At 41.6% G+C, this 23,563-nt stretch overlaps 1 protein-coding gene across 1 annotated transcript in view; it reads right to left on the reverse strand.

Moving 5' to 3' along the window:
* Positions 1 to 1,330: 1,330 nt before the first annotated feature.
* The window catches only part of LOC146782630 (transmembrane protein 272-like), a 182,621-nt gene continuing 160,388 nt past the window's right edge, over positions 1,331 to 23,563 (reverse strand). The window contains exon 5 of the mRNA XM_085637257.1: positions 1,331 to 1,970. Within this exon, the coding sequence (XP_085493383.1) occupies positions 1,771 to 1,970 (200 nt within the window). The 3' untranslated portion in view covers positions 1,331 to 1,770. The remainder of the gene's footprint in view (positions 1,971 to 23,563) is intronic.

The raw sequence follows: 23,563 nt of genomic DNA on the forward strand, positions 1-23,563 counted from the left end.
AAATTGTACATCATTGAAGGTGAAGAAGTTGTTTTTCAGGCAAATTTCTGCTAACTTGATTAGGAAAAGCGTTGGTACATTGTGTGGACGGATGCGTTTGTCCGAAAACACTTGAAGAGCTTCCAACCCAGCTTCCTGGGGAATGTTGGAGTACAGGCTCATAATGTCTAGTGTCACTAGGAGTTCATTTTCATCATCAAAGAGAAAGTGTTCCAGTATAGTGATTGCTTGCATCGTATCTTTGATGTAGCTTGGTGTATTGCAGACTAGCGGTTTCAAAAATGTGTCAACGTATTTTGCCGGTCTTTCTAAGATCGAGTTGACTCCCGAAATTATGGGTCGACCTGGCGGGTTATTAGAATCCTTATGCACCTTAGGAAGGACATACATCATTGGTGTTCGTGGGTTGTTGTTAATCAAAAATTGTGACTCTTTTTTTGTTAGCCATCCTTCTTCCATTCCAATATTTATGATGGGCAGTAGTTTCTCTTTATTTTTTTTGTTCCAATCTTCACTGGTCTTCCGATAGTATCTGTTGTCTGCTAGTTGTCCTCCTCCCTTATCGGCCGGCTTTATTATAAGGCTCTTGTTGAGTGATAGATGTTCTAGTGCATTTTTTTCGTCTTTTGTGAGGTTCCATTTAGTGAATGCTTTCTTTTTTTCTAATTCACTCAAATCTCTTAGTACATTTTTTTCGAATGTCAAGAGTTCAATTGGCATATTTGATGCACTTGGAAAAAATGTCGAAGGGTTTTTTAAGCCTGAAAAATTTCGAGATGATGTATCTTCATTTTCCTGAAAAAATATTTTGAGTCGCATTTTACAGAATAGTTGTACTATTTCCATTTTGGTTTGATTGAGATCTGGTCTCACAGTGGGGATAAATGATAACCCTTTTTGTAGTACTTTAATTTCATGTACGGTTAGATTGTAATCGGATAAATTGTATATGCAATCCGTGTCTTCAACTACCAACGGTATACATTCCTCCGAGTCGTGATCTCCCCTTGGTATTGATTGGATTGGTGGTTGTACCATCTGCTGGCTCGTGACCTGCCTCGTGGTCGGATGTTTCCTGTGTCTAAAAAAGGTGCCGGCTGGTAAAATGGTCTTTGTTGGTTGTTTCTGTTGGTAGAAGATCCCTCGCTTTCGCTTGAGGTACCCGAGGATGATGAGGCATCAGAGAATGTAAGGAAACGTCTTTTACGTATTCAGGTATTGGACTTGAAGCTCCACCCACTTTCCCCCCATACTTTTTATTGGCTTGTGTCATTGTAAACTGTGGCTTTTCATTGGTCAATAGGCTTAGTAGTCCCTCCTTAGTACTGCCTTGTCTCATTTTGTAACCTCCCATGAGGACACCCCCTGTTACGTGTATTGTTACTCAGTAGGCTTTAATTACAGCCCCGGAGTACTTTCTCAAATAGCTTTGTCCTGCCTACTGTTGCAGGCAGGTCACGCTCTCTCAGAACATTTAAAAAACAAAATCTTTGTAGCACGAGCGCCAAACGCATTTGCAATGCAATAGATCTTGCATTTGCGAGAGTTTAAGCTATTGGCATTGTACATGACAATGCCTTTTATTTATTGGTTTTAAAAACAACACATAAATAAAAGGCATTGTCCTTTACAATGCCAATAGCTCAAACTATCGAAAAAGCAAGACCTATTGCAATGCAAATGCTTGTTAGATGATGTCACCGGATCTGACATCCAACAATAGCAAGTTTACTGAAAAGTTGATCAGGAGTTGAGCGCAGCGCTATCTTTCTACACGGAGACTTCCAAGAGGTCCTCGGAACAACAGGAGCAGAGAGGCACACAGCATGCCATGGTGAGGGACAGTGCCATAAAAATGTAGACCAACGTCGTAGTCCAGAAGGCATAGAGGTACGGCACCGTGTAGCAGTAGTTTGCAGCACTGGGGTCTGTATAATTTGGGGCATAAATGGAGTAAATCCAAACGCTTCCTGGGAGATGGAGAGAGAAAGAGAGAGATAAACATATCATTACAATGAATGAATAAAAACAGATTGTATTTGGTATAGGGTCAAGACCTCAGAGAGTTTAGGGAAAAAGAGTATAAAAATATCCTGTCAACAAAAGGGGCGCTAGTATAGAACCAAACAGGGAGAGATCGGAAGGAAAGGAGAAAAACTGTCCAGGAGTAAACAAGCTGACAATGAGGCAGACGGGGGGCACAAAGGAAGAGGATCAGAGGGCAAAAAGGGGAGAAAAAGGGACTGGAAAGTATAGAACGCAGGAGACAATGGGGACTGAATGAGGAGAAGAGAGGGGGAATATGACTGCAGGATGGCTGCATCAAAGAGATTGCGACAGCTCATCAGAAACACCCAGAGCCCCCAGAGGCCTGAACACACAAGTGAAGTCTGTGGGCTGTGCCCACTGGCGTTATTTGTTGGAATGAGACTTCTATGCATGACTACCTTCTCATCTCATCTTTACTTTCTCCCACTCTTCCATTCCTTGCCAACTGGATATTTCTTTCAACTTTATTTACTTTATAAAGTATTACTATAGACTACAACCTGTCACTGACAGACGTCGAGGTATCGCAACAATGATACGAAAACACCAGAGTTGACATAGCGGTAACATAAACAGCCTTCATGAACAAAGTGTACATGTAGTCATGTTTAATAGAAACATCTGTGAAACAAGCAACCATTTCTCAACTGGTATCATTAGGCAGGACAGTTAGGCAAGCATGTACAAGACATTACATGAAAGAAAAGGAGACTCTCTGTAGGTTTTTGTAAAGAATGTGCACATGGCATCTTATATTTTGAAACAAATTCAGATATGAAAAAGGAAAAAGAAAATTTACAGTTGTAACAGCACTGCGGGCAAAGCAAATTTGAGTGAACAACCCGAATTGTACTTGGTGCTCAATTGTGTTTGTGACACAACAGGTGGCGACGCAAGTGACAATGTGATATCAGCAAGGAACGGCGCAAGGTGAAAAAAGTGAAAGTATGTACAGTGAATATTGTGGTTCAAATCAATAATTCACAATCTTTTTAGACAATTAGAAAACAGTTTCTTTTGAACCACATGAGGTAAGCGCCATCAAGTGCACTGACAGGTCGACAACGTTTCGATCCAGTGACTTAGGATCATCTTCAGGACCGGGTTTGTGTTGTTTCTAACAAAAAAAACCTTGTATTACAGTGCAGGTGTGCACTGAGTGTTGAGAGAGCATCCGTTTGCATAGGTGTTTAGTGAGCATTGACACAGCGATTGCTTGGCTAGGTGTGCACTGAGCGTTGAGAAAGCTTCCGCCTGCATAGGTGTTTATTTAGTGGCGAGAGTATCCGCCTGTATAGGTGTGCGGTGAGAGCTTTCGCTTGGGTAGGTGTTCAGTAAGCATGGAGAGAGTTTTTGCCTGTTTAGGTGTGCATTGAGTGGCGTGAGAGTCTTTGTGTGCCTAGGTGTGCACTGAGCAGCGAGAGTGCCTCCGCCTGCATAGGTGTGCACTGAGCGATTTGATAGCTTCCGCCTGCCTAGGTGTGCATAGAGTGGTGAGAGAGGTTTCATGTGCCTAGGTGTGCACTGAGCGTTGAGAGCCTACACCTGCCTTGGTGTGCACTGAGCTTTGAGAGAGCTTCTGCCTGTTTAGGTGTGCAATTTCCCTCATAGGATGTTATAAGAAGAGACAAGGTGATACTAAAGAGTATTGAGTAAGCATATTGTTAAATGATAATCTATTATTCTAACAGACTTTATCCGGGTAATTTTTTTATAATCGGTGCACTTTGCACTTATAGATGTTTGTTTATGAAGTACCTCTAAAAAAGTTATTAAAAGAATTTTTTTTCTGTTTCAATGAAATATTTTTTAAATTCTACCAGATATACATCGATATGTACTTTATTATAACATTTTTAAGTTTGTGCTTTAATCAAATGGAATGAAAATGTTGTTTTCTGCAACATATGTACATTGTTTGTAATCTTTAAAAATTTCTTGTACAATGAATACACTGATGTAAATCATTTCAAATGTGACTGGGAAATGTTTGATTAATTCATCAGCCAAGTTTTCCACTTGTGGACTTATAATGAACCAGTTAAAAATACCTTCACTTTATTGGTTGCAAATTAATCACTGGGAAATTGGCACTGTGAAAATAATTGGACGCAAACCACTCTGTAAGAAGATTTATACTTTAAACAACTACCCCTCCCTATTTGCACATATTTTTTGCTGTTTGTTAAGCAGCCTAACAAAAAAAACACATGTTCTTTAATGCTGCTGAGGTGTCGCTCCATAAGAGCACTGGCAATATTTTGGTTACAAATTAAGCACCATGAAGGCGGCTGCAGCTATGCAATACACCTGATAAAAGCACCATCACTTTATTTGTTACAAATTAAGCACTGTGAAATTGATTGAATGCAAACCACTATGTCAGAAGACCTGAAGATATCAGGTATCAGAGCGCTTTACATGAGCACCAGTTTCGTTACAGATGGACACATTCATTTTTGTTAGGCACGGGGAGATTAATTAATTTGCACAGAATCACAGGATGTTGAGCGTTGTTGCCGAGACTTGAACATGGATCCCCAGCTTCGAAGTCGACCGCTCTAGCCGTAAGGCTACATCCTCTCCCCGTGTTTCTGGGAGTATGTTAATATATTGAAATGTATTAACAATCCTTCTGGGAAAAAAAAGGGAAACTAAATGTCTGCAGCAGTGTGAAACATTAGCATGTTTCCAACACTAGCGAAAGGAAACCAGGCCAACCTAATTAAGCGTAAATAAGCCCTGTAGTGAAGATTGTAATCTTTTAGTTGGCACCATCTGTGAGATGCAAAGCAACGAACAGCAGGATGCTAAAGTTACGAAACCAACTGTAGGTCACAACAGAAGTTGAATTAAACAAAGTTCCAAAAGTTTTATCTCAGCAGTTTTGGCCTTTAAACAGCATTCCCTCCCATTCTATACGTTTTTCATGCTCTCTATTAAACAGGATAACACAAAAATTATATTGATTTGTTTGTCAGTACTGGTGACGACGGAAAACATGGCGGCCGGCTAGCGGCAGGTCGCGGGTAAACTGAGAGGTGTGCTGCGGGCGTTTGGAGAGGAGAGCAGCGTAGAGCAGAGCGGGTATTGTGGTTCGCGAACATGAAGGGAGTCTAATGGAAAGCCGTGAGTAACTCAGTTTGGGGCCACATTTAAAATTCTATTGTGTCCGGAGAGGAGAGCGACAGCGGGAAGCTGAAACTGCACCGCGGTCTGGATGAGAACGCTACCGATGCGCGGTTAAGCAGAGAGTCAAGTTGTCTGAGACCGGGTGATTTTTTCATTTTACTGCTCGAGAGGAGAGCGGGAGCTGGAATTTTTAGTGGCCGGAACGAGATTGATATCAACGCGGCAGTAATCTGAGAGTTCTTTTCCGGGTGAGCCTTTACCGTGCTTATGGCAGCATAGAGTGAAAGCAAGAATTCTGCAGTTACATAAGGCGGCTAGGCGGGGGACTATGGCAGAAGTGTCTCTTGGGTCTCCACGGCAGGAGCAGGAGCTGAAGCAATCACGGCAGAACAGACGTGGCAGAGAGCGGCTCTGGAGCTCCGTAGAGGGCGCCGGGCAGTGGCAAGGGTTTTCTTTTGGGGGAGTGGAGGGGGGTTGGTAAAAGTGCGGAGAGGCAAGAGGGGGTGGAGGACAGTGAGCCCCCTTTTTCTGGCATAACGGAGGCGCAACCGCATGAACCTGCAGAGGCTCCAGTTGTGAAAATAAAGGTTAAGGAAAAACGTCAGGCATCTAATAAAGTAGGCACAGAAAGCGGAGGAAGAGGCAATGCGACTGGTCTAAAACCTATTGCTATCTCTCGATATGTGCTGAGAAGTGCAGGTGGGGAAAACAGGAGTAGGTTGGAAGTTCCCGAGCCACAGGAGAACTCTGTTAAATGTGCCAAAGAGCGGAGGCTGTACAAGAGAGAAGTAAAAGAAGTAAAACCTAGGGGAGGATTATTGAGTAAAGAGGTTAGAGGTCGGGAAAAAAAATGTAAAAGGAGATAGTACGGAGTATAAGATCAAAGTGACCCCTTCTTTAAGGTCTTACTTTAAAACAGTACCAAAAACCTTAGTGTTAAGGGGCAACCCTAATATGGCAGAAATGGAATGCCACCCCACTCAAAAACAACAACCAGCAGGAGATGGACTCACAGATGAAGTCCAAATTCAATAGAATGGACAGAGCATTTGAGCCCGAATCATTTTCAGGTGCTGACCTCAGAGTCGGGGGGGTCGGGGGAATCTCCGGATGGGGAAGTTTCTGTAGATACTGGTACGTTTTTTTTGGTTCAGTCGCCCCATGATTTACAGGGTGGATCTCGAAACAGTAAAGCGAGCCAACCCGAACAACTATCTGGGGACCAGTAAAGTTTGTGCAGAATGAGAAGGGATTTGTTGCTGTCCATTCTGAGAATGGAGATCCTCCAATTAGTAGTTTGATTGCCTCTCTCATGCTCGAGATTCGTAATAGATTTAAAGTTGCAGAGCTGAACCAGAGAGAAATAAAGTTTGCTTGCGAAGTTTTGGAGAAAAAGATAGATGACCTAAGTGGAAGGACTCTAGCTTTAGAAGCAGAAGTGAGTGACCTTAAGGCAACGGTGCAAGTAAACAGAAATGAGATAGAAAATCTGAAAGCAAGGGGGAGAGATCAGGACAAAAGGGTGGAGAGGTTGGAGAATTTTCAAAGGAGAAACAACTTAAAAATCCAAAGACTTCCTGAGGGTAAGGAAGGTAGTGATATCAAGAGTTTTGTGGTACAATTGTTCAAAAAGGAGCTTCAGCTGGAGGAATCGGAAGAGGAAATAGCTAGAGATATCCAAAGGATTCACAGAGACCCATTTAGGTTAAATGCAAACAGGTCTACACCAAGGAGAATTCTAGTTAATTTCCTTTTGTACTCCTTAAAAGAAAAGATCCTGGCCACGGCCCTGAAGAATAAATCGCTTGATCTAGATGTGGTAAAAATTGAAATGAGATCAGACCTCTCAATAGCAACATGTAACATGCAATGGGAGTTGGATAAAAAAAATGGAGCCCTTGAGAAAGCTGGGGGCTTCAGTTCTACTGAAGTTTTCAGCTTTGCTTAAGGTGATGTTAAACAATAAAATGCATTCTTTCTGATTTGTGGAGGAGGTTGACAAATTTACAGAGGAGCTCCAATCCGAGGTCTAGTAAGAAGATCCCGCTTAAATTGCTCCACTTTGTATATATTTGCATGTACTACATTAGAACCCATTTGCACACCTTGGGGTTCTCCCATATGGCTTTACTGGCCATGGGAAGTTGGTTAGGGTTTTCCAAGGGTGGGGATGTAGTTTGGGGGGAGCACAGGTTGGGGAGCATAAAGGGGAAACAAATTACCTCAAATGTCTTGCTTTATACACCAAATCAATCAGCAATGCTAGCCTTTTCTTAATTTTTTCTTTTTTTAAGGGATGTCTAGAAATAGGGCCAATGAGATACATTTTTTAACCTGGAACGTAAATGGGCTTCGGGTAAAGAGTAGGAGAGATAGGATAATGTTGTATTTAAAAGAATGTCCAACGCAAGTTATTATCCTGTTAGAGACACATTTCACAGAAGAAGAAATCAGGGAGTTCGTTAAATCGCAGAGGTGGATTGCACATGCTGTCTACATGAAGCAGACATTGGTTACGAAGGGGGTAGCTTTATTGGTTAAGCAAGGGACAAATATTTCAGTAGAAAGAAGTGTCTCTAATATTGCAGGAAAGTGGCTGGTAGCAAAGTTAAATATTTTTGGTCAAAACTTTACATTGGTAGGGTATTACAGTCCGAATCAGGATGAAATAGGTCCATTAGATGAGCTGGTAAATGAGATTTTAGGTTTCCTAGATCAGATTATAATGGCAGGATATTTTAATACTGTCTTAGACCATAAAATAGACAGATCCCAGCATAGTAGAGCGGCCTGTAATCCTAAAATGTCGAATAGAGTTCGGATGTTGATGGCCCAGTGCGGTCTTTGTGATATATGGAGGCGCATGGCAGGGTCGCAACTTGGTTTTACTTACTACAATAATAAGTATAAACATAAATCTTGTATTGATTACTTTTTGATTGACAGGGTACTTAAAGATGTGGTAGTTGAAGTTAAACATATTGGTGTACACCTGTCGGATCATTCAGCCATTTTCCTTCACTTGAGGTTAGGAGAGAGGAGTATAAGTTCTAGTTGGATGCTTGATCGCACTATTTTATTGGAAGAGGAGGTTATTGAGAGGTTAAGAGTCGAGACTGCAGAATTTTTTTAAGTAATCTAGGTTCAGCCAAGGTTGGGATGGTCTGGGATGCTTATAAAGCTTATTTAAGGGGAAGACTGGGCACTCTAGCAGCAAATAAAAGGCGAGCTTACCATGGAAAAGTATTGGGACTAGAAGAATGGATCCAGAAGTTAGAGGGGGCTTTGAATAATCTAGGTGGACTGGAGGAAGACGAGAGGTTGCTGGCCGAAATCTCGAAGCTAAAGGCAGAGCTGTCAGGAGTTATAAGTGATCGTGTCAGAAAAAAGTGGGAGGCCAGCCAGTTGGCACATTACGAATATGGCGAAGGTTGCAGTAAATTACTAGCATGGAAGGCGAAGAGTGATCGGGTTAGAAACCATATAAAAGAGATCACTTGTGAAGATTCAGGGGAAGTGTTGAGTGATAGCCAAGGGATTAGTTCAGCTTTTGTTAGTCGCTTAGGAGTGTATATAAAGAACATCTGGTTATAAATGAGGAGGTTGTGTCGCCTTGGCTAGAGTACTTAGAGCCTCTTCCTGATGAGGCAATGGAAGCCCTAGATGATGAGATTACTTCGGAAGAACTTGAAGAGGTAATAAGGGGGGAGAAGCGTGGGAAGGCTCCAGGGCCGGATGGCCTCCCTCTTGAGGTTTACAAAGTTCTGGCTGGGACCATAATTCCTATTTGTAGACAACTTTTTAACACGATATTTCAGACAGACACTGCCTTTCCTGATTCTTGGAAGGAAGCTATTATAACCTTAATTCCAAAACCTGGGAAATCCCCCCCAAAAAGTGGACTCATATAGGCCCATTTCTCTGCTAAATGCAGATTATAAGGTGTTTGCAAAGGTTATGGCAGGAAGGCTGAATGGTTATATGTTTCAGATGGTGAATGAAGACCAAAAACGGAAAAAGGAGAATGAAATTACAACAGGGTTCATAAGAGGAAGGGCGCTGAAAGAGTTGACATACTCATTGATTGGCTCTATAGACATGGCAACTGCCTATGGCCTCCCCCTGGCAGTGATAGCGTTAGACGCAGCTAAAGCGTTCGACCGAGTCAACTGGACCTATTTGCAGAAGGTGGTTAAACATTTTAATCTAGGTCCTAACTTCCATAGAGCTTTAAATAGTATCTACGCCGCTCCGGAAGCCAGAGTGTTAGTTAATGGGATATTGACCTCTCCAGTAAAAATCATGAGAGGTACCAGGCAAGGGTGCCCCCTCTCACCGTTACTGTTTGATCTTTATATCGAGCCATTGGCTAGAAAAATTAGGAGTTATAATATTTTGCCTTTTGAGTTTAACGGCTGGACAAAGAAGGTTGGGCTGTACGCTGACGACATTTTAATTTTTACTACGAACCTTGCAAAAACCATGAAGGTCGTAATGAAATTAACAACTCAGTTTGGCAAAGTGTCAGGTTATGATATTAACAAAGAAAAGACAGAAGTGATGAGTTGGAACATGGGGGAGACGGGGATTGCTGTTAAAAGTGAAATGAGATATCTGGGGGTAAGGATTACACAAAATATTGCCGACCTTACTAAAGTTAACTTTGACCGGGTTAGAAAAGAGATTTGTGCTAATATTCAGGGTTGGATGCATCTTCCTCTAACTCTGTTTGGCAGAGTGAATTTAGTAAAAATGATCTTGCTTCTGAAATTAACCTTTTTGTTTGACTCTATCCCCTCATGATATAAGTTTGTTTATGTGGGCATCAAAAGGGCCGCGAATCTCCTGGCGCAAACTAAGAAGGAGGCTGCTGAAGGGTGGTTTAGCTCTTCCAGATTTTAGACTTTACTCTTGGGCCTTTTCTCTAAAAAACGGTAGAATGCTATTGGATATCCCCTTAGATTCAGAAATAGGTAGGATGTTTAGAGTGATGCTTATTAAGGAGAAGGGAGCAGGAGTTGGCTTTATGTTTAAATTCGCAGATTCTAAATACTTTAGGAAGATTAGTTTGAAGATTCTGAGGGAGATGGTGAAAACATGGTTTAAAATCAGAAAGGTTTTAAATATACCATATTTTAGTCATTGGGCCCCAATCTGGGATGCCCCAAGTTCTCCAGAATGGACAAAAGACTCACTGGCTTTACCCTTGAAAAAAGCAGGCATTCTTAGATGGAAGCACTTGCTGTTGGATGGTCAGCTGGTGCCGTGGAACTGGTGCGAGCAGGCGGTGGTCCCAAGGCCTTCAAGGTCTAAATACCTTCAGGTTCAAAGTTAGTTTCAGACTATGGGGGAAAAGTTAGGAGAACCAAATGAGCTAGAGGAAAAACTTTTCTCCACTACTGCGGTTAAAAAAGAAATCTATGGTATTGGATGATCCTGCAGATGGAGGATGGTGTATTTACCTTGCCGGCGGATCTGTGGGGAAGATGCTTGCCAGAGACCGAGCTGGAAGACCAATGGCAAGTATCTATGACTACACTTTATAAAACAGTTAAACCTGCATATCTCAGGAGGAATATTTTTTTTACTGTACATAGGGCATACTGGACTCCATGAAGGCTTTCTAAATTTGGGTCAGGAAGAACGGTGGTATGTCCAAAATGCAGCAGTCAGAGTGCCGATGACTTACATATGTTTTTCTACTGTCCAGAGTTACAGTTTTTCTGGGAGGCAGTAAGTAAATGTCTGGCTAGCTCCCTAAACCTGCAGATTAAGGTAAGCGCTGTTTCGGTTATTTTTGGAGTATTGCAATGCCAAAGATTTATTACTAAAGACAATGCAAAATTAGTTTTCTATGCTATGCTTTTAGCGCGTAAGGAGATATGTAAACTGTGGGTATCTCTGACACCTCCAACTTTGGAGGATTTGTTAAAATCTATGAGTTATACTGCTAATTTGGACATTTCGGATCAGGGGAAAAGAGGATATAAATTTTGGACTCCCTTTTGTCTAGGGTAACTACATGTTTAGAGGAAACGGTCCAATGATTAAGCCTTTTCTCTGCCTCTGCTGTGTATAGTCTTTGCTGCGCAGGCAGAAGGATATGGGGAAGGGTCTATGTTGGATAGAAAGAGGAGCTCTCGTTAAAAGGTAGCATGGTCACTATCCTGGGAGCCTAGACCTTATTTTCCCTTGTCATAGCGAATGAGGTCAGATAACCCAAGGCTGGCATCGATAGAAAGACAAAGGGTGTAAGCAAGGCAAATGAGGACTAAAAAATAACTAAAAAATATATATATATTGATTAATGCTAATCGCCTAATAAAAGCAACATTGTTTTATTTGTTAAAAATTAAGAACTGTGAAATTGATTGAATGCAAACCACTACGTTAGAAGTGGGTCCCATCCACTGCGATAAAACAGCTGCAGCCGGCCGTGAAGTGGGGAGGGACCATATTTAAAAAAACAAAGAGCAGCGTCTATTTGGAAAGCACAATGGCATGAACTAAGTAAACGAGACTGGAGGGGCCGTGGCAGCGGCAGGACATGGGATCAGACAGCCTGCCTGCAGCAGCTGCGATCGAGCCTGTGAGGCCCGCGGCGAACAGTAGGATGCTAAAGTTACTAAATCAACTGTAGGTCACAACTGAAGTTGAGTTAAAGTTCCAAAACTTTTATCTAAGCAGTTGTTGCCTTTAAACAGCATCCCCTTCCATTCTATAAGTTTTTAATGCTCTCTATAAACAGGATAACACAAAAATTATATTGATTAATGCTATCACCTAATAAAAGCACTGTCCCTTTATTTGTTACAAATTAAGCACTGTTAAATTGATCGAACGCAAATCACTACGTCAGAAGAGGGTCCCATCCACTGCGATAAAACAGCTGCAGCCGGCAGTCAAGTGGGGGGGGAGCATATTTAAAAAAACAAAGGGCAGTGTCCATTTGGAAAGAGCAATGACATAAGCTAAGTAAACGAGACTGGAGGGGCTGTGGCAGCGGCAGGACATGGGATCAGACAGTCTGCCTGCAGAAGCTGCGATAGCGCCCGTGATGCCCACGGCAAATTTTTATAAAAGCCACGGGAGACTGCAGAAGATTGCCCGGCCCAACATTTTATTTGTTACAAATTAAGCACTGTGAAATTGTTTGAACGCAAACCACTACGTCAGTAGTTTTAGAGTGTAAACTACTTGCCCTGCGTATTTGCACTTTTTTAGACTCCCTGTTAAGCAGGTAAACAAAAAATAATGTTCGTTAATACTGCTGAAGTGCCGCTCGATAAGAGCACCGGCAAGGTTTCTGTTACACATTAAGCTCCATAAAGGCAGCTGTAGCTACGCTACAATTTAGTTTGTATTAAACAACATCCCCTCCCACTGCATACTTTTTTCCTGCTCTCTGTCAAACTGAATAACCCAAAACTTATATTGATTAATGCTATTGTCTAATAAAAATAATGTCACTTTATTGGTTACAAATTAAGCACTTGAAAATTGGCACCTTGAAATTCATTGGACGCAAACCCCTCTGTCAGAAGTTTTATACTTCAAACAACTACCCCTCCATATTTGCACATACCTTTTGCTGTTTGTTAAGCAGCCTAACAAAAGAAACATGTTCTTTAATGCTGCTGAGGTGTAGCTCCATAAGAGCACCGACAATATTTTGGTTACAAATTAAGCACCATGAGGGTGGCTGCAGCTACACCATACACCTGATAAAAGCACTGTCACTTTATTTGGTACAAATTAAGCACTGAAATTGATTGAACGCACACCACTACGTCAGAAGACCCGAAGATATCAGGTATCAGAGACCTTTGCATGAGCACCAGTTTCGTTACAGATGGACACATTCATTTTTGTTAGGCACGGGGAGATTAAGTGATTTGCACAGAATCACAGGATTTAAAGCGTTGTTGCCGAGACTTAAACCTGGTTCCCCAGTTTTGAGGTCGACTGCTCTAGCCGTAAGGCTACATCCTCTCCCCGTGTTTCTGCAAGTGTGTTAATATATTGAAATGTTTTAACAAATCCTTCTGGGGAAAAAAGGGAGACTAAAAGTCTGCAGCAGTGTGAAACATTAGCATGTTTCCAACACTCGCAAAAGGAAACATGGCCAACCTAATTAAGCGTAAATAAGCCCTGTAGTGAAGATTGTAATCTTTTAGCCGGCACCATCTATGAGATGCAATGCAACAAATAGCAGGATGCTAAAGTTTTGAAACCAACTGTAGGTCACAACTCAAGTTGAGTGAAACAAAATTCCAAAACTTTTATCTCAGCAGTTTTGGCCTTTAAACAGCATCCCCTCCCATTCTATACGTTTTGCATGCTCTCTATAAAACAGGATAACACAAAAATTATATTGATTAATGCTATTGCCTAATAAAAGCACCATCAATTTCTTTGTTACAAATTAAGCACTGTGAAATTGATTGAACACAAACCACTACGTCAGACGTTTTAGAGTGTAAACAAATTTCCCTCCCTATTTGCACTTTTTTGGGCTCTCCGTTAAGCAAACTAACAAAACAAAATATTTTCATTAATACTGCTGAAGTGCCGCTCGAAAAGGGCACCGGCAAGCTTTTTGTTACACATTAAGCTCCATAAAGGCGGATGTAGCTACGCCATAAGCCTGGTATAATATGCCCTTACCAGGCCACAGGAGAGCTGCTGATGATACCGCACACGCCCATCCCTTTCGTGGATCCCATCCACTGCGATGAAACAGCTGCGGTTGGCCGTGAAGTTAGAAGGGAGCATATTTTAAAAAACAAAGCGCAGCGTCCATTCCGAAAGCGCAATGGCATAAACTAAGTAAACAAGACTGGAGGGGCCGTGGTAGTGGCAGGATATGGGATCAGACAGCCTGCCTGCAGCTGCCACGATCGCGCCCGTGAGGCCTGCGGTTAATTTTTATAACAGCCTGGGGAGACTGTGGAAGATTGCCCGGCCCAACCCGACTGCCATGAGCAAAACAATTAAGCACAAAACTAAACAAAAGAGTTCCAACACAAAGACTTATTCCCACTAATAGCATGTTTACAGTAGTTAGGCGGTGCTGTAAAGGCGTTCCCCCCCCAAAAAAAAGGAGGAACTAACAGACATATTGACCTGTCAACACACAGGAAATTTAACAGACAAGCGAAGGAACCAATGCAAGCACAATAGGTCGAGTTTCACTAGATATACTAATTACAGAATGTCTTGGAGAGACAGCGCATGCGCTGGCTAGGCTCGACCTAAAAAGGACTGAATAAAAGAACTTGCCAACGAAGCAACGGAAGATGTGCAATATAAGAAAGCAAGAAAAAGTGATGTGTGGCCAGAAGTAGTAAAAAGACTGAAATACACTCTGAAACAAAGATCACCTGACACAATAATCGAAGTTTCAGATCAGATTGAGCAAAGTGAGTCTGAAGAAGAACCAGTTCGTAAGACATAAAAAGTGAGGATTCCAAATAAGAAATACATAGCACCAGAATGGACATATATGGTGTTGGAAGAAATTGAAAACACAGATCAGATCAAAGAAAACACTGGTACAGAGCAAAGTAGAGGAGACAATTTCGAACTACCTTAAAAGAACTTTGAAAAGTAAGGTGCAACAAGTTTTGAGAAAATTATTCTGAATCATTCAAAAGATTTGAAGAAGAAGTAGTTATATAAAAAAAAAAGAAAAATAGGGGGTAATGAAGAAAAGCTATTAAGTGTGAGGGGGATACACTACTTTGGATAGATATTTTTGGGATAGATATTTTTATAGATTAGATTTTTAGATATTTGTCATTCTAAGTTAGATTTTTGAATTTTTTCTTAGGTTTTTCTTTAAGTTTTTGAACTGGTATAAATTTAAACTAGAAATGGCAAATTCTGTAGAAACTGGACTTCAGAATCGTAGTTTTAAAAGTAAATGTATTAATGCTTGCTTATTTAGTATATTTATACTAATGATGGTATGGTTAATACTAATTGTCATTGGGCCTGTTTTAATGGTAACTAATGACAAGAATAACACTAATGGTGTGATGAGTGAAAAAGTAGATACTAAAGGTTTAGAGGAATATTCACATACTAAAATAGAAAAGATAAAAGATGACAGTATCTATCATCATGATAAATCAATTAATGATTTTTCGTTAAATGTCTTTACCAAGTTATTGTAGGAGTATGTTGATGTAATGGATGCAAGAGATTGTTATGTGTGTATGCAATTACCGTTGTCTCTCTCTGAGGGGGTGACAGACCATCACCTATCTTTAACATATGGTATGTCTTGCAGTCTCTTAACAAGTTTATTCTACCAGAGTGGAAGTCTCCAATAATTTCCCTTTAATATCGATTTAGTATTTTCAGTAATTCCTATCAGAAAGAATATGAATAAAATAAATAGTGCTAGAAATGCGGAATACATGGGAGAATTTTTTCATTCTACACAAACAATAGATACAGTATATGCACATAGAAATAATCTAACTTGTAGATTATGATTTGAAGAAAAAGAATTCATTAACATGGTTGAAGATAGAAGACAAGAGTTTCAGAGAAAAGTTGCTGAGCAAAAGTCTCATGTACCTCCATAGGCTTTCAGAGAAGGAGATTACAAGAATGGCGAGACTTACGCTGCCATGACCCTAGACTGGTATTATAGTGGGAAGCTTTGTTTGCTTAGACAAAAGACTGATTATAATACTTATACCATTGGTTCTAGTGAATGTGATCATACCTTTCTGATAACGGGAGGATGGAGGATGGGGGATAATAGGAGGAACTGATCCTGTCTTTCTGTGAATTTATTATGTGTGTGGTAAGAATGTCTACTAGGTTGGTATGGGTGTTGTTATCTAGCAATAGTATTTCCCAAGGTATATCTTCTGGATAAGAATCATAGAATCAATGAAATAAAGAATGGACTAATACATGATAAAAGAGCGAGTTTTTCAGAAATAATAGGGGAAGTTTTTGGAGCATTGATACCTTCAGTTAGAGTTATTCTGAATTCAAACAAAATTTGAAAATTGTCCACAGTAGTTGATCGTTTATCAACAGATAATGCCGCTGGTTTTTTAATGGTTGATACTGAAATGGTTGCAATTAGATCTATGGTTTTACAAAATCGACTTGCCCTTGATGTATTATTGGCTATAGAGGGTGGAGTCTGCAATATGTTCAAAATACAACAATATTGTACTTATATCCCTGACAACAGTAATAATCTTGAGGAATATATTAAGAATATTACAAATCTTCATCAAGATTTATCTGAATTGAAGGTTGATGGTGCTTGGGGAACTTGGTAAGAGTTTTTCCTCTGTGGGAAATTGGTTTTCTACATTTGGGAATAGTTTATTAGCGAGAATATTAACACCTATCATTGCAGTGGTTACAGTATTAATAATGATTTTCTTAATATATAAAAGTGTTTCAAATGCAAGAAAGAGACATCTGATAATAAACGAAGAGCAAGAAAAAGAAAAGAGAAGAGATAGAACTAGAAGATAGAAGAGGAAATTATTATGAAATGATGAAAAATGTAGATGGAATAATGGTAAAACGAGAGAGAACAACAGCTTTCTAAGAGACAAATTGTATTGGTGGGTATTTGGTGATGGCTCAAAGGCGCCATCAAAAGGGGGATTGATGGAGCAGGGTTTTCGTTAAATGAAACCTGTCCAGATTGAAACACTCTAGTAACATTTAACATTTTTTCTAACAGTCTGGAGTGAGAAATGCGTGGTTTAAAAGACTAACATGAAGGAAAATAATTCTGTGCAAGCGTGTACTAAAGCACTGAACTAGGCCGCAAATGCTTGCCTAATGAAAATGAAGGGAGTAATGCTGCTTTTGTGAACCTTATTGACGTTTGCTAGGAAAAATATTAACATGGGTTGCGCATGGTTAGATGTATCATTTGGAGGGTCCGTAAAGAAAAAACATTGCAAAATGAGTATTAACGCTTGTTTTATTTTCCGTAGAAGCATGGGTTAAGGAAAGAAAATAATTTATTAACTGAAAAAGCAAAAGTGAATGTGGAGGGAAGGCGAAGGTGAGCGACCTTCGAAAATATGTGTGCCTGCCAGAAGTTAAACGTGGAGTCGAAAAACAATCAGCAAGTGATGAACGTTTCCTCTGGAAGCGCATGAGTGGAACAAGAAGTAACAGAACTTGAAACATTAGTGGAGAGGAGGAAGCTGAATCCTGATATTAGTATACTTGTATTTCCTGAGATGATGTAGTCATGAAGTTGGAAAAAACAAAACAATAGAACATTGAGTAACATGGACATGTCGAGTGTGTTGTGACAGTACACCCACTTCCTTAACCAATCAAACTGTAGATTTGTCTCTTATTTGAAACAAACGTGGGTTGGACATTTAGGTTTTTGGGGCATAATTGAGGTGCCCTGTGGGTGGGAGGGGGTGTGGAAGGCATTTAGGCAGATCCTTGGGAGATCGTTGCTGTCGTCAGTTTGCTGTAGAAGCCTACCTGTTCCGTTTCCTGACTTAGTCTTTGCCCTTTCAAAATCTTCTTGAGGGGCGTTTCCGCTCTCGTGGCCAGAGAGTGGATTTCCTGTTCCTATTGGGTTAGTATAGATAGAAATCTGAATTTGCATAATCATTTTCAAATGTATTTTCAATCAATCAATCAGGGGTTTATAAAGCGCGCTATTCACCCATGAGGGTCTCAAGGCGCCAGGGGGGCGGTCCAGCTCCGGATTAGTCGAAAAGCAAGGTATGAGGCTCCTCTTGAAGGTGTGCAGAGTGGGGGAGCATTGGAGGTTGACTGGGAGCTCATTCCAGGTCTTTGCTGCGACATAGGAAAAGGTTCTTCCACCTGCTCTGGTTCTGCGGATGCGTGGGGTCTCTGCCAGGGTGAGGTCGGCGGAGTGGAGGTTCCTTTTGAGTACGTGGAAGGAGACTCTTTTGCTGAGGTATTTGGGTCCGATGTTGTGGAGGGCTTTGTAGGCTTGGGTGAGCAGCTTGAAGGTTACCCTCTGCTCGATGGAGAGCCAGTGGAGGTCACGTAGGTGCGGGGTCATGTGTTTGTGTCATGGGGTTCCGAGGACGAGTCTGGCAGCGGTGTTCTTGATGGTTTGGAGCTTGTGTAGCAGGGTTTTGTTGATTCCGGCGTAGAGGGCATTGCAGTAGTCCTTTCTGCTAGTTACGAGTGCGTGGGTGACGGTCTTTCTGCATTTGTTGGGTAATCACTTGAAGGTCTTGTAGTTGCTGCAAAAACCAGACTGGGAGTAGTCAAGGATGGCATTCTTTTCGATGAAGGTGGTCAGCTGGGCGTTGATAAATCTCTCTGTGACTTTGGCTGCGAAGGGAAGGAGAGAGATGGCCAGTAGTTTTTCAGGTCCATCGGGTCGGTTGAGGGTTTCTTGAGGAGGGCTTGACTTCTGCCTGCTTCCAGTCGACGGGGAAGATGCCGGATTCGAGGGATGCGTTGATGGTCCGGCCAAGTTCAGGAGCTATGGCGGCAGTGGCTCTGTGGTAGATGTGCGGTGGGCAGGGGTCCTTGGGGGCCCCTAATTGGGTGTTCTTCATGGTCTTGGTGGTGTCTTCAGTGCTAGCAGGTTTCCAGGTGGTGATGTGCGGCCGGTTGTTGGTGGTGAAGAGAGAGGTGGTGTCCAGAGTTTGTACGCTGAAGTTGTCGTAGAGGGCCTTGATCTTGAGGTGGAAGTAGGAGCTAGGCTTGTTTCAGAGGTCATGGGATGGAGTGACGTCCGTGGCTTCGCTGGGGGGTTTGGTGAATTGCTGTATGATGTTGAAGAGTTATTTTGCGTTACTTGCATTGGAGGGGATTTTGTTCTTGATAAAGGTTCTCTTGGTGGCTCTTATGTGCTGGTAGTATTCATTCATGGCGTTGCTGTAGTTGTTCAGGTCTTTGGTGGATTTCTTGCTCCACCAGAGTTTCTCGAGGTGTCTGCAGTAGCGCCTAGCTTCTAGGAGGTCAGTGGTGAACCAGGTGGCCTTCAGGGGGCGTTGATTGATGGGGTGGCGGAAGGGTGCAAACTTGTCAGCGCAGCTGGAGATCCAGCGGTGTAGTTCTTTGGCTGTGGAGTTGGTGTCGGTCGTGGCATGGGGGGGTCATGGAAGAGGGTGGTGTTGAGGTGTTCCTCTGTGATCTTGCTCCAGTTCCTTTGGGGCGGGTGCGGTGCGGGTTTGAGTGAGGTGGTTTTGTCTCTGAACCTTTTCTCTCTTCACCTTTCCACTCCTTCAATGCAATGTCAAGATGATGTGAATTTTATCATTTCTTTGCTAATGACTCACTCAGTGATATTTCATGATTTGTAATGTATATTGGTACTTGATGAGCATTTCTTTCACATTATTTAGATAAACATTACAAATATACACTCTGTGTCCGTGTTTATTTAGGGTGTGTGTATAGATTATTGCCTATAACTATTCAACTATAAAAAGATGTAATCACCACATTATTTTCTATGAGAAATGCAGGTTCTGTTGTAGATTGGTAACTTAGGGCTGAACTTTGCATATACACTGAACCCAGAGTGAAGGAATTTATGTTGGGTAATGTAATGGTAATGGGCCTTATTCGTTGCAAAATGTATTGAACTCTGAGCATTGGGTCAGTATACAGGATATAGAATAGGTCAGGTCTTCATCAATAATTGTTCGATGCTTAGGAGACCCCCTCTTTTTGGTGTAGGTCTGGTCTCCTAGGGTCCAGATGTCCTTTGGACATCACGAGATTGGAAGGAGAGATGTGTAAGTGTGTGATGAGTCACTGCAGAAAGACTGGTCTTTAGTCGCACATGGACCTCAGGCAGAGAACCTGTACCCCAGCAAGTTACCAGGGTTAGCAACCAACAACACAAGGCTGTGCATCTATTGGGGAGTAGGATCTCTCAGACATATCCTAGTAGCACTATCAGGAGTGAGGGTCCTTCTTCAGCTGCATCATCAAGTACAATTTATTGAATAGCTCGCTCCAAAAAGCGGTCACTCCTGGCATTCCTAGGGCGAGTGTATGAAATCAGCTACACTACGTTAACATCTGAGATTTGTTGCATTCAATGGCTTCAACCTTGCTGGGGTATAATTTAATCAACCAACATATCTGACCTGGAGGAGTCCATGTCTACTGTTCAATGCCACACCGTGTAGCTGAGCACAAACCAAGACCCACTGTTCATCTGCCTGCACAATTTCGATGTCTCTTCCCAAAGCCGTCTGCCCCGAGAAGAAGAGAGACTATATTAAGCTATCTGTTCGCCAGCTAGTTTTGTGCCTCAGACGTGCACTGACAACATCATTGGTGTGGAGTTACAACAATGAAGCAGCAAAGTAGTGTTTATCTGGAACAATTAAACCGGAAGCGTGTGATGTGTTCTGAAGCAGCACAAAGTAAAGTTCTGAATGTGGAGCTGAGAGTCCACCAGGTAGGGTCAATGTTGGTCATTCCACTGTGTGTTGCTTGTCTGCCCATGACAACATTATCATAAGGTATTTTAGGTTCATGAAAAAAGACTGTGGTGGAGTGGTGTGGATGTTCGTGAACAGCTATAAGTCTGGAAGAATCTCAACACTTATAAGGGCAATATGCTGAGCCAAGAAAAGAGACAATGTTATCCATTGCTCGACAAAGTGAAATAATATGTTAAATGTTACCCTGTTGTTTAAACACATGTTTTGCATCACACACATTGAGCAGAATACCAGCTGCACAGAAAGGCAGCAAAATACACCAGCCTGCAAACTGCATTCCTCTCTGAATGTGGTTTGTTGACCAATATAACAGCAGCAGGGATAAGGGGCATCCCTGCAGAGTACCTTGCGTAATATCAAAAGGTACAGGTGCTGCTCATTAAACCTAAATCTAGTGGTGGGGCTTGTAAAGAGCAGAGTAATCCATGATACCAACCTGACACCGATCCCCATTCTACGCAGCATCACACTTATGTATCCTAGTCCTAGGCGGAGATTGAAAACTCAGTTGAGCTAAGCGGAGTTTAGCAAGTGGCGGATTGCATCTTGGTTATGCCGTTAGTGTTGATTTTCAGCCCTGGGCATTTGTCCTGCACTGTAAAATCAGCCCAAATGGCACAATGCACAGTGCAAGAGGGAGCTGCTTCTTTTCTTGCTGCTTGAGTAGATTTTCTAACTGAGCGGCGGCTTTCTCAATGTGATTGGGAGGTTTCATCAACGCGAGCAGTCATGGCCATCCGCGACCGACTGCTTTGAGTAATATGACCACCCACATTGAGAAATCTCACCTGGAGGTGTTTTTTCCTCGCTCAATCTCGCCAACTTGACATTGGCGAGTGCAAGTGAGGAAAAAAAACTCTTGGAAATCAGAATACTACATGGGGTGTGGAAAACTCCATAAACTCAGCGAGCGGAGTTCACCATCAAGGCCAAATGTAGCCCTATTTCAGGGAGTCAAGCCTTCTATGTCAAAAAAAGACCATAGCGGCCTAACCTCTTGGTGCAAGTAGTTCTACAGACATGAAGAAATCTTGTAAATTGCAAGCTGCTGAGTGATCGGGGACAAATCTAGGTCAAGTCATAATGATTTTAGCAAGTATATTATCATCAATGATGATTCATAATAACGTTCTGTATAATGTACAGGATGATTCTGAATTGCTCAGTTTCAACAGAGTTATTATCACTGCCTCTGAAGTGCTGGGGGAGTTCACCCTTGAAATATGCGACCAATATGTGGCAAATATACACAATTCAGTTGTGCGCCCATCTGCCCCTGGTGTTCCAGAAGCATGCGCCTAACCACATTTTTAAGGTATACATGTCTTCCTTTCTACCTATTTCCAGCCAGGCCATAGTTGTTTTATCTAAGTAAGCGGGAGGTCAATATCTCTCAATATTGTACTTGAGAGGAGTATGGAGTATCATAATATTATCTGAAGCAGAATAATGTTCAAGGGGCATCATGTACATGCACATCTTCTGCCCTTTCTACCAATGTATTATCAGTGGCAGCACAGGAGGGATTTCGCATTTAGGCCAGGGTCCTACCAGGGCATTCTCCCTATTCATAGGTGCTGAAGGTGGATAATTTCCCCTAAAATCTAAATTCACGCTCAGTGTTGTTTCTAAATTCAAGAAGTACAGTATTTAATTTCAACAGCATAGCTCCCTCACCAGCTGGAGCATGTTGTTTTTCAAGATCCTAAATTGTGGATTTTAGGATATTTAGCTATTTCCGAGTTACTTTAGGACCCATAATGGTTTGGCTATGCAAATCCCCTGAGGTGGGCCTTGAAGGCTCCCTATACCACTCTCTGCTTGGAGATTGACCTAATATTAGTCCAGAATTAATCTTTTTATTGTTTTTTTAAACAAATGTTATTAGTTTTCATCTTTACTCAACATCAAATTGTTATGTCAAATACAATAATCTTCTCTATATGCATGTTATCAAAGAAATAATAGTTGCTATGCAAACTGTAGAATCCCACCCCTCAATGCCCAACCATCTCCCTCTGTTGTGTCACTTGGGTACATAACACATGTCAGAAGTACAGTTGAAATGAAATTATCACAGCGTGAGCAGTCCCTTGTAAACCAATGGTGTCCAATTGGATCTTCAGTTTCACCAATTTCTGCTTGAGGAAAGTCAACCATGTAGATAAAAAGTCTTCTCCTGGGAGTCCCCAATGAGTGTTACGGAACGAACTGCGTTAAGTGGGCGCGCACGCCACGAATGGCGTAAAGTAACTTAGCATTTAAAAAACCGTACAAATTCACTGAAAAAACCATAGGTTTCACACACGTTATAGTTAGGAATTAGCATTTAAAAAACCTTGCAAATTCACTGAAAAAACCATAGGTTTCACACATGTTATAGTTAGCGGAAATTTTACTGATAAAAAACCAATGAAATTGCCCCGTTATAGTTAGTGCTGGCAACTATAACTCACGCGACCGCAATCTTCTGCTGATGACATATGTGTCTTTATGAAAAAAAATATTTGTAATATATGTATAGCTAAAAATGTATGGAAGAAGACATGGGCAAATAAGTGTCTAAATACAGTATTAGCTCTGCCCATATCCATTGACCCCCGGCCACATATATCACCTGAGGTCTCCCTGGAACCTTCCAATTCTTTGTGATTTCCGTTTTTGCAAGAATTAAAGCTAGGTCCTGAAACCTACTGTTGGCTTTGGTTTTAGAAGTGTATTCTGGAGTGCAGGGGACCGCTCTCTTTCTCTGTGATCTCAGCAAGAACACCAGTGACTTCCTTCCAGTAGGCAGTGAGCATCGGGCAATACCAGAACATGTGTATAAATTCCACTCACTTTTTTTCGCATCTTGGACACTTTGCATCTGTTGTGTGAAAATATCAATTTATGTGCCCGGGGTGAGATTCGCTCTA

This window comes from Triturus cristatus, chromosome 12 (assembly GCF_964204655.1).
Source record: "Triturus cristatus chromosome 12, aTriCri1.1, whole genome shotgun sequence".
NCBI lineage: Eukaryota > Metazoa > Chordata > Amphibia > Caudata > Salamandridae > Triturus > Triturus cristatus.